The sequence below is a fragment of the Salvia splendens genome, chromosome 2 (assembly GCF_004379255.2).
Source record: "Salvia splendens isolate huo1 chromosome 2, SspV2, whole genome shotgun sequence".
Lineage (NCBI taxonomy): Eukaryota > Viridiplantae > Streptophyta > Magnoliopsida > Lamiales > Lamiaceae > Salvia > Salvia splendens.
Window position 1 is genome coordinate 30,646,542 of NC_056033.1, and position 12,253 is coordinate 30,658,794.

Here is a 12,253-nt window from a genome sequence, read left to right on the forward strand (position 1 = left end):
TTCACTTTTTCAAGAAAATAAGAATGACTTCTTTCCTCTTTGTGCGGTTGTTTTGTTAAAAGGATGTTTTGTTCTCGCCACAATCTTATAGCATAGTGCTCAATAAAGTGTGATATTGAGAGTTCGAATTGATGTTATTCAAGTTTTAAAAAATCTCGTTTATATTTTTCTTAAATAGTCTATTAGTAGTATTGTACATATATATACCCCACAAAAAATATATATAGTCCATTTAGAAGCAATAAATAAAATTTGAATGCGACATATCATATCATATCATATATAGATGATCTCGAAGAGTGGTGAAGGAATTTTACTTGTGGTCATCTAAGTCTAGAACCTATATATAGATGAGTGGGTAAAACTTGGACCCCCACTTAATCTATTTGTCTTATACTATGATCAAATATATAAATACTATAGACTTAGCTGCGTAATATTGACGTCACATTGATATAAAAATATGTTATATATGTGTGTATGGAATATTGTTAATTCTATAGTATTAGTACTGTTAATGATACCAAATATCATACCTTCAAAGTTCACTCACTAACTTTTCTACATCTCAATTTATCAATGTATGAGTTCCACGAATTAAAAAAGCATGTGCGAAATTACGAAACGATCATTTTTTTTATCATTGTTATAATTTCTTCTATTCAATTTTTTTATTTGGATATATAAGAAGCATGCATGTAAGCTTTCTCAAACCGTAGAGATCATCAATCACATTAAGATATTTTAATTTTGAACACATTTAATTGTTAATTCTAGTATTTTAATCATTTTTTTTTCTTTTTATCTCTCTTTTACTTTACAAACCATGCATTAAAACTTGCGCTCGTACAAAAGTTAATACATTTTTAAAGGACATGCAGTATTAGTAGGGTGGATTCCAAAATCCATTCACGCTATTTCTACTAGCTTTTCTCATTCTTTTTTTTACCAATTATGTATTAAAACTGGTATAATTTTAAAAATAGTTATTTTTAGAAGATGAAAATAATACTCCTATATATCTATATTGATATATTGTACATCATTTGCAGTATAAAGTTCCAACAAGTTATGAAAATTATGGTTTCTTGATATGTCAAAATTAGATAATTAGGGTTTTTTGACCACTGAAACGTCCCAAATTACACATGACTACGAGCTAAATTAAATATACGACAGCATTTAACATAGATTTGTTATAGTACATGCTATGATTCTTTTAATGTCTAATAATTTGAAGTTTGAGCTGATATAAGTCGTAGTCAACGCCTAGAATAATTTCTCTATATGACAACTAAAAGGCGTCTAAATAATTGGATCTGAGCTGCACTATGTATATACTATATGTCAACAAAGACAACAATAAATGTTAAAAATAAAATAAAAGACGTGTCAAATTAACAGCTTTCGCCTTTCAAATTTAAGTGGATCTTGGAAATCTTAAAATGATGTTTACTATAAATGAAAGAGAAAAAGAACAATCAAGTTAACATGTTTAATTGGTGTAGAATTGATTTTAGTACATTAAAAATACTTTTGGGGTCGCAAGGAGATAGCTAGGAATTTATGGGAAATTAAAAGAAACACAGCTTATAGGTGACCAAACTTTTTCTTAGTGTGATAATTGAAAATTTAACCAAATTTAATTTTTTTCGGACTGATTTCTGAAATGGTGATGCGAACCTAAATTTGACTAAATTTTATGATTTTTAGTAATTTACCCAGAAGTTTATACACTTAAAGTGTAAAATGGACTATACACTTTGAGTTAACAAAAAAAAGAGAATAATGAACAACTTTTTCAGGTAATTACTTGAAAGATAATCGGTCTTGTACTAGTATTAATTTATGCATTTGCTCAAATTGGTGTAACTATGATTTTAAGAGTACTTAAAATGCTTAAAACCTTCAACGTGACCTATAAAAATGCGAAAATCGATGTTTTATTGTATTGACCCTCAAAAAAACATAGACAAGAACTTATGCACAAGCCTCTACAATCCATCAAGTATCCAATACTAAAGAAATGAAATAGTTTGAATGACACTACAAATAGTAAAAAAAAAAAAGAAAAAAAGAAAGGCTTTACCGAACAACAAGAAGATTGAGTTATAGTACTAAAGAAAATATTGAGTTATACCTATATTAAAAATTATAAATCTAATCTAAAGAGAAGATTGAGTTATACTCGAATTCACGTTCAACAATTCATTTTAATTTTAAATAAACTTAATTCTTGCTCAAAAAAATTCTCAATAGGGGTACTATTTTCTAAGCTTAACTGGATTGGATTAACTAATTAACTTATATATACTATCAACTATGGCACATCACATTTGGCTAAAGATAAGTTTTTTTGCTTCTCTTACTGTCGATAAGAAATTGAAGGAATGATTTCGATTTGTCAAACTCTGGATTCTGGAATATCTTTATTAAGAGTAAAAGGAGGAATTTTTTCCTAGAATTCAAATGTAGACTATTGGGTATGATTTCGATTTGTCAAACTCAGCTTATATTTATGATTATTACTCAGTTATTGAAGAGTCATTGGTCCAACCTGTCAACATATAGTGTTCATACTCCGACAGAATTAATTACACAAAAGGGCCAGCTCATATAATTATCTACTGTGATTTTATTTAATAATAATAATAATAATATATCATTTTCATTTTTTGCCTATTGTCGTGATCGTGAATGGGTTAAATAACTTAAATTGATCATCTAGATCTACCGCCATCATATATATTGATACACCTGTATAAATTGTTATCTCACCAACACAAGAGGACATATAAAAAGTTTATAATTAACAAAAATACAATTTGTTCACGTTAAGAAATACCAAAAATCTCAACATGTGCTTTTTTTTTTAACTAGTTTGACATCCGAAAACCCATAACTAAAATTGATTTATTCAATGGTCTTTGGCTTCAAGTTCAACCGTCTCACTTCTCTAGTTTTGACCTCATACTTTGCTAGTTTTGAAAAGTGAATATAATTAAAAATCTTTTTATCCACATTCAGTTACGTAAGTCAATTGTAAGTTTCTTATCTTAAAATTAAATATTACAGATATTTCTCGTCGAAAATAAGCATGTACGGAGTATTATTTTCAATTAAAAAGAAGAAGAAATCGCGTTTGTTTTTAGAATTTGAATCGTATTGAAGAGAAAATTATAAAATAATGAAAATATTAATTTGGTCCGTCGACAAAAAAAGCATTATCCAAAGAGAAAACCAAGGAACGGTTGACCATTTCGGAAAACCTAAAGAGCATTAACACGAAATTACGGATCATTATCTTTTTTATTCAATTTCTGGTTTTTTTTTTCTTTTTCTCTTCTTCTCTCTCCAGAAAAAAAAATCCATTTTCTCCACTTGATAGATTATAAGGATCCACCATCTTGTTTTTCCTATAAAAACGCTCACTTGGATCCTTTCAATTAACATAGTAGTAAACACATTTTGGTTGAATATTCATGGGTATATTCAAGTTCAACACCCTTGTTTGTGCACTTTCATTGCTATCACTTTTCAACCTTAATTTCGTCGAATCATCTCACCATGTTTTTCTGCACTTACAATCCAAATCCAAGCATGTGGTTGATGTCAAGCAACAAGGCAGGACTGCTTATCATTTCCAACCACCCAAACATTGGATAAACGGTCTCTCTCTCTCTCTCTCTATTTGTGAATATAGTTTGAGTTTGAATGATGACAATGATGTAGTTTGAATGCATGAGGTTATTAGTATAATGATCGTATCTCAACTTCTTCAATTGGTTTGCCAATTAGGAAGAGTCAAACTTTAATTATCTAAAAAAATGTTCATTTTGGCCTTTCTTAATTTTTGGTAAATACTTTTTGGGTTTGGATGGAGACAATTTGCCCCTTTTCTTATCTTTGACCTATTGGGTTTGCAGTAGATGATAACTTTTTTTTAATAAAAATATGAACATTGCTAATTGTGTGTTTTTGAATGAACCACGTATATGTATCCAATATTAATTTGGCTACAACTCAAAGATGTCAAAATATTGTCGAACTGGAATCCAAAAGAGGTGTGAATTCTTGTGCATGCATTAATTGAATGAAGTAAGAAGTCATCATGGTCCCCATGAAACAACTTGCACCCTAAATACTTCAATTTTGACTCTCAAATTTATTTAGCTAGTACTAATAGAGTCCATACAACTCAACCCCAAATCACTCGGGGTCGATCTGAGTTGCACTTATATATTGTTTGCATATTTGCTAATTCTCCGACAAGGGAAGATTTGAACATAAAAAATTATCAACTATTCACTCGAATTGACTTTATAATATTTTTGTTTCATGTGGCGCGGCGGGTGATGCGAAATCTCAGATCCAAATGGTAAGCTACATATTTTTCAGTGAGCCTAATTAATTAAGATTGGAATGATGGGAGAGATAAAATATAATTGATGGATATATATGATTAGGACCAATGTACTTCAACGGAATATACCACCTGTTCTACCAATACAACCCAAAGGGAGCAGTGTGGGGCAACATCGTGTGGGCCCACTCGGTGTCTAAAGACCTGATAAACTGGCACGCCTTAGAGCCCGCCATCTTCCCTTCCAAGCCCTTCGACCAGTTCGGTTGCTGGTCCGGCTCCGCCACCGTCCTCCCCGGCAACAAGCCCGTCATCCTCTACACCGGCATCGTCGACTCCAACGACACCCAGGTTGTTACTGACTCAATGTCTCACATCGGCGGCTGTGTAAACAGGTAGTGTTTGGGCTGAGTTATATTGTTTGGTCTGTATCACAGGTCCAGAACTTTGCGGTCCCCGCCAACCTCTCCGACCCCTTCCTCCGCCACTGGATCAAGCCCGACAGCAACCCTCTCATCGTCGCAGACGACTTCGTCAACAAGACCGCCTTCCGCGACCCCACCACCGCGTGGATGACCCCGGACGGCCACTGGCGGATCACCATCGGGGGGCGGAGGAAGCACCGGGGGATGTCGTTCTTGTACCGGAGCAGGGACTTCTTCCGCTGGACCAAGGCCAAGCACCCCCTCCATTCCATGGCCGCCACCGGCAACTGGGAGTGCCCGGACTTTTTCCCCGTCTCCACAGACGCCGCCGTTGGCTTGGACACTTCTGCCATTGGTCCCAAGGTCAAGCATGTGTTCAAAGTCAGCCTTGATCTCACTAGATATGAGTATTACACTATTGGGACGTATGATCTTGAGAGCGATAGGTATGTTCCCGATAAGGATACGATCGATGGATGGAAGGGGCTGAGGTTCGATTATGGCAACTTTTACGCGTCCAAGTCCTTCTTTGATCCGAGTAAGAACCGGAGGATCTTGTGGGGTTGGGCGAATGAGTCGGATTCTACTGATAAGGATGTGGAGAAAGGCTGGGCTGGCATTCAGGTGATTTTTGATTGGGTGGGCTCGAGCACCCCCAAATAATTCCTCGTTGCCGATTTAAAAAAAAAATGATTTGTGGTATTAATATTTGTTGTGTTGTTTCAGCTTATTCCTCGCACTATTGTGCTTGATCCGAGCGGGAAGCAGCTGCTGCAGTGGCCGATTGAAGAACTGGAGTCGCTGAGGGCGGAGAACATGGAGTTGGGCAATTTCGAGCTCGAGCAGGGAGAGAAGGTCGAGATCGAACAGATAACGGCTGCACAGGTAGTGTGTAGTGTAGTGTGCGTGTTTTGTGGCTGTAGTTAGTTTATTGTGGTGGTAAAACTAAAGGTGGGCTACTGAGGTAAAAAAAAATGGTGTAGGCTGATGTGGAGGTGACGTTTTCGTTTGATAGCTTGGACAAGGCTGAGCCGTTTAACGAGACCTGGGATAGGCATGACGCGGAGAAGATCTGTCGCGAGAAGAAATCAACTGTAGGAGGAGGATTGGGACCGTTTGGGCTGGCGACCTTGGCTTCGAAGAAGTTGGAGGAGTTCACTCCTGTCTTCTTCAGAATCTTCAAGGATAAGGACAAGCATCTAGTTCTTATGTGTTCTGATGCATCCATGTAAATATTTTTTATATTTGATTGATTAATTAAATTGTTGATGTTGAAGAAGTCTGATCCAAGTGTTTATGCAGGTCATCCATAGAGGAAGACAAGACCAAAATGGTGAATGGGAAGGATGCATATAGGCCCTCTTTTGGAGGATTTGTCTATGTAGACTTGACAGACATGAAGATTTCTCTTAGGAGTTTGGTATGCACATTCTTGTGTTTTCTTATCAAGGTAGATTTTGATGGTAGAGGTATTTTTTTGCAGATTGATAACTCTGTTGTGGAGAGCTTTGCCGCGGGAGGAAAGACTGTCATTACTTCTAGAGTGTATCCCACCATGGCATTGTATGGAGACGCTCATTTGTATGCATTCAACAATGGAACCGAAACTGTCCAAATCGAGAGCTTGAGTGCATGGAGCATGGACAAACCCAACCATATGAATCAGGAACTCAAGGATTAACATAGTTTCTTATAAACATGTAGTATCATCTTGGACTTATCTAATAGGAGCATACGTACTCGATTCGTATCTAATAATGTGAACTACTACTACTACTACTAATTATTGGTATCTCATTTGATGAGAGTGGCCAGGGCAAGAGACCATTTATATATACACAAAAGAGCTTTAATTTGTCACAAACCTACAACATTTCTGAACTTAACAATTTTGTTCTTTATCTCCCTTGGTAAATATGTATGCTATATATGACAAATACAAACACAATTTAGGGCATAGTTGATCTGTGAAAGCGGAGAACGATGAGCTTGGATCTTTACTTCATTGCCTACTATAAATGAATGGTTTTCTCGGAATTCTTCTCCAAGGGTCTCCATAGGCATTGTGGAGCGGAGAACGAGGAGCAAAGCTGAGTAATCCATTCAAATGGATTATGGGCAAAGAATGTTTCAGTAACAACAGCTTCCTTACCCATTCTGTAAAAGTAACTCCATAAAACAATGCTTAGCTGCAGAAATGTCCGCATTATCCTTAAGGTTAGTTTCAAGAAAACTCAACAGACTGGAGGTATTTACATTGTCGAGATGTAGAACCAGCCAACAAATGGCAAAGAGTGTGAAGCTGCTTGGAAAGATCAGCTCCAAAAATATCCAAAGTTGATCTGTTAACAGAATTCAGTCTGTCCTCTCTGGCTGAAAACCAATAGAAATGAAGAACAGTGAAAGATGCCCCTCCCCAGATGAATAAATGTTTTAAAGGCAACAAAATGATGTACCAATTTTAAGAAATAGAGAAGCATTATCCTTCTGAGATTTCTCCAAATCAGCCTGTAAGACACAAGCTTGATGCACCAGAGCATTTTCTAGTTGCATTATTCAGAAACAAGATTAGACACCACATAAAGACAAAATACACATATGAAGCAGGGCAAAAAAAGTAGTATACCAGACTTTTTTTGCTCAGATATGATAAAATCCTGCTCCTTGAGGCAATATTGGGATTCTTTTAATTCTTCTTTGACATTTGCCAGCAACTTGCTGGTTTGGTTCGGGTCTTTCTGCAAACAACTCAAATTAAGATTCATAGACAGTTTAAAAACATTACTATTCGCAATGAGTATTGCTTACTTGAGTGGCATCGAGTTTTTTGCTCAGATCAGTACATTGTTCAATCTGAAGATCATATTTACTTTGCAGTTCCTCTATTTGCTGCGTATCATACATCAGGCAATTAAGCATTTTTGAGATATCTACTTAATTTCATGCCGTGTAATGTAAAAATAAACATCAAGTAAGTTGGCCTTCTGATGGTTTTCTATTGTCACTCCCATTCGTTCAATCTGATCGGCCATTGCTCACAATAATAAGGAAACATATATTATGGTTAGACAAATGAATTCACTAAAAAACTAAGTATTGAGCACTACATAGCACACATAATCTTTAAACCAAATTATGTGTTTTAGGCTTGCCAAGAAGGCAAACATCTAATAATCAGTACCTTTCTCTCACTCTACTCGTGATAGTATCGGACGTACACCCCATTCTTCTCCCTTGAAACATAAATCTCCAGGGAGATGGGGGGAGGGGAAGTTAAGTAGCGTAAAGTTGCATTAAGAAGGAGCATCAGTATGATACAAAAACAGCACTTCAAAACCAAGAGACAGTTACCTACTTACCTGCTTTCAGCACTTCTGATTCACCTACAAGTTAACAAAAACAATATATAAGGCTATCAGTTGGTATTGAACATTATGATAGAGCTTTAAGACGTAACACTATGCAAAAGAGTAGCTACCAATACTAGGATACGATTTGCTAAAAAACAAAGATAAAATAATCTAACTTGCTCGCAGGATAAAGGATAAGAAATAGCAAAAAAGAAAAAAGATGATGAAGCCAGTCAGAAATGCAAAATATGAAACAAACAAACCTCAGGTTTATTCTTAATATTCTTAGCCCGGTGAGCATAATCCAATGTGCTAAGGGTTTCCTCAAGACAGTGCACTGCTGGTGCAAATATACATGTCTTAGTTCTTCCACCCAATTAATTACTCGCCCCAGTGTCAGCAAACTTTTATTTATTTGGCCAGCTTCTCTTGCTCTCCCCTGGAATGATGAAAGTTGGGATCATTGAAAATACCTCGTAAGATAAGCCAGGATATCACTGATAAGATTTTAAATCTCAAACGATAAATCATAATGACAATAACATGACTTTGTAAGATAATAACTACTTTATCACTGGGTCATTAGTTTACCTCCCGTGCACCAGAACGAGATATGTTCTCTGAACCAGCCAAATCAACTTGCCACATTTTATTAGTTCTTCGCCTTCAGGAGTTGCTTCCTTTATATGTATCGTTATGGAAAATAGAGAATGTGACCGACTGATGCCCCAGAGCAAACAGCTCGGTCAATCATGTCAGCTTTATTTCAGAGAACCAAAAGAACTATGCAAGGGATTTCTATGAACATGGCAATGACCTTGATTGTTTGTTAAGCAAGTAAAGAGAATAATATCTCACTGGTATTTGCCACAAATTCCTCTTCTAATCCTCTGACAACAACACCTCCTTTCCCATCCTCCATTAACGGCAACTGCTTCTTCTCCTTATCCTCCAACACAAGTTTGGACTACAAGTCAGTCATTTCTTCGTTATACACAGCCTATCTTCTTGCGAGTCCATCCCAAAACCTATCTAGAACCCATCTCATTTCTACATTCTCATTATTTTTATATATTTCACTTTTAATTGTTGGTGTAATTAGTATTAAATAAGTGTAATTAGTATTAAATAAAATGATAAAATAACATGAAATAAAGACAACTCAATAAAAAAAACAAATTTCATTAAAAAAAACTTCCTACATTTAAAAAAAATTATAGAAAACACAAACTAAAACATTGATAAAAATATTGTAAACATTGCGACCGGAGAGAAGTAAAATGTAGAGTGAGATAAAATGAAGTGGGATAAATGTGAATAATTGGTGGGGAATGGGGTATATATAGGAAATAAAAAATAAAAAAATAATAAAAAAAGAAAAGGAGGAGATCGGCTGAGCCTTGGAGAGGAGCCCATGGTGAGTGGCCATCGGCCCTTCACTACAAAAAAAAAAACAGGCTTTACCGAGCACCAAGTGCTCGGAAATATAAGGCAAAATGCTCAGAAAATCGTGATATACCGAGCACTTTCCTAGCACCGAGAGTGCTCGGTATTTGCTTCGTCGGAATTTTTAGACGAGCACCCGATTGTGCTCTGATATCTGAGCACCCGATTGTGCTCGAAAAATGTCGAGTACATACCCAGGTGCTCGTAATATTCCGAGCACTTACATGATTTTCAGATTTTGGAACCATGGCGAGCACATACTCAGGTGCTCGTAATATTTCGAACACTTACATGATTTTCAGATTTTGGAACATGGCGAGCACATACTTAGGTGCTCGGAAATCCAAGCACATACCTAGGTGCTCGGAACTGGTTTCTAAAAATATTACTATTTTCCTGTATTTTATTTTTGATGAATTATTAATAAATTATTTTAGTTTATTATATTTTTTAAAATTAATATTAATTAAATCAATAAAGTAAACAAAACTGGAATTGCATTATATTAAATTAAATTAAATTGTTTTACAGTGAATTGAATTGAAATGCTGAAAATTTATGAATTTGAATATACAAGCACTAAGCTTGGGTCAAGACCTAGAATCCAAGCCAGCAAAACCTTGCTATGCATCTCAATCCGTATCGCTTCAATGTCTCGTAATGCCAGCCAGACGTACATGATGAGGAGGAAGGCATCAGCTATCACGAGCCAGGCCCAACTTCAAGGCTCTGTGGTCATGACTGAAAAAAATGCAGTTGAGAAAAAAATATGCCACACTACCTGGAGATACTTGAAGGTTGTTGCATCAGCAGGGACGATGCCGTTCTTTCCCCAGCTTCAATAACCATGTTGCACAATGTTATGCTGTAATCTATCCTCCATCTTTGGAGAAAGACAGTCAGTCAAAGACACATTTAGTGACTTATAAGACAAAATCACCAATTCTGAGAGGTAAACTTACAGTCAAGCTTATAACAGTAGAGCCAACAAATTTCACGGATTTGTATCTTGCACCAGCCACAGATATTTCACCAATAATCTACACAACCAGTAACGAAGTCATCAAACTCAAGGAGTTGTAACTTGTAACTCTAGATGATGATAACAAGCTAGGCACATCAACATATACTTACTTGCAGAATCAAGTCTTTCGCAAGCACGTAATCAGGCATTGCACCATCCAATACGAATCTCAGAGTCGGGGGGGACCTGCAAACGAATTGATGAGGAAAACAAACATACTAATGACTTGTGAATTATGATATCAGTTGGCAGCTCAATAACTTGAGCAAAAGCTTTCTAGTACCAAGCACAAAACCTGCATCAGTGATTCCACCAGTAGTCAACTGACCAAACGCTCCAAATTTTCACCATACTTATTATTATTATTATTATTATCTATCATCATCATCATCATCATCATCATCATCATCATCATCATCATCATCATCATCATCATCATCATCATCATCATCATCATCATCATCATCATCATCATCATCATCATCATCATCATCATCATCATCATCATCATCATCATCATCATCATCATCATCATCATCATCATCATCATCATCATCATCATCATCATCATCATCATCATCATCATCATCAAAAAACCTGCAAAATCTTAGAGTTAACTACTGACCGTTCCAGTTGTCCAAGGCTCGTGCACGGACTTTTGAGGTGTGATCACAGAAATTATTATTGTGGAGGCATATGTTTCTTTGAGCTGCAGGTAGAATATAAAAATCCTGATCAAATGGTGTTGTAGACCAAAACTCAGGAAGCAGCACATTCTGAAAGTAAGAAATATAATTTTCAAACAAGATTTGAGTTAGATACGGGAATGCCTATAATTTTAGTTGTATAGATATCAGCTTCTTCAAAATTAATCTCAGCCAATAGCCCATGCAATGCCTAAAATGAGTCCATCCACGTTCTTTTCTAGATCAAGAGTTCAATACTAAGTAGCATGTGCATCAAATCGAAGTGAGATGGAAGCAGCAAGCTTGATGTCATGATAAACAAACAAATTGAATGGTATGTGCATAAACCAACATTTGACATCAGATTATGAATTTGATGAGAAATATTTAAATAAAAACATTCAATAGTTCAACAACAACAGAACGAATATTCAGTGACAATGACAAATAATAATGAGCAACATCTCACTCCATTCACCATGGAAACACAACTTAAGATGAAAAATAATTAACAGCAGAGAAGATCAATTTATATTCTTCTTCTCCACAAAAGATAGTCGACAATCTGTTTTTGGATAAAATACACACATGGATTATTTACTTTGTCTCAAACAGCAGTTGCAGACAAATTGCATCAAAATTACAACAATTACGTGTAAATTGCATTGAAATTACAGCAACTGCATCAAAATTACAGCAATTACATACAAATTGCATCTCAAATGACAACAATCGCATCAAAATTACATGAAATCGAAACCAAATCCTCAAAGCAAAAGCAAAAGCAAAAGCAAAATCAAGAGAGAAAGGAATGCACCTTAGAAATAGTGTGGAGGAGAGAGATTGGCTGGCCGGGGAGGCTCTCGGTGGAAGGAAGGTGGCTCACGGTGGAGAGATGAGAGGGAAGAGAAATCGGGAGGGAAAATCTAGGGAGATTTGTGAGAATGACGGGGAGAAGA

At 35.9% G+C, this 12,253-nt stretch overlaps 1 protein-coding gene, 1 long non-coding RNA gene and 1 pseudogene across 6 annotated transcripts; 1 reads left to right on the forward strand and 2 right to left on the reverse strand.

Annotated features, from left to right (window-relative positions):
- Positions 1-3,422: 3,422 nt before the first annotated feature.
- On the forward strand, positions 3,423-6,652 carry LOC121792160 (beta-fructofuranosidase, insoluble isoenzyme 1-like). Its single transcript, XM_042189994.1, has 8 exons — positions 3,423-3,669; positions 4,370-4,378; positions 4,467-4,714; positions 4,801-5,412; positions 5,515-5,673; positions 5,772-6,016; positions 6,091-6,208; positions 6,272-6,652. Exons 1-8 carry the CDS (start codon positions 3,483-3,485, stop codon positions 6,467-6,469), a joined length of 1,776 nt encoding a protein of 591 aa, XP_042045928.1. The 5' UTR covers positions 3,423-3,482; the 3' UTR covers positions 6,470-6,652.
- Positions 6,563-9,832, reverse strand: LOC121778176 (annotated as a pseudogene).
- Positions 9,833-10,064: 232 nt separating this feature from the next.
- LOC121792163 lies at positions 10,065-12,253 on the reverse strand. Of its 5 annotated transcripts, none has more exons than XR_006048850.1 (6): positions 12,112-12,253; positions 11,234-11,317; positions 10,904-10,960; positions 10,719-10,794; positions 10,547-10,624; positions 10,065-10,467 (listed from the first exon to the last, which is right to left on the reverse strand). It is a non-coding gene; the product is annotated as an uncharacterized LOC121792163 (long non-coding RNA). The 5 variants fall into 5 exon arrangements; XR_006048848.1 differs by having other exon boundaries at positions 10,892-10,960; XR_006048849.1 differs by lacking the exon at positions 10,904-10,960.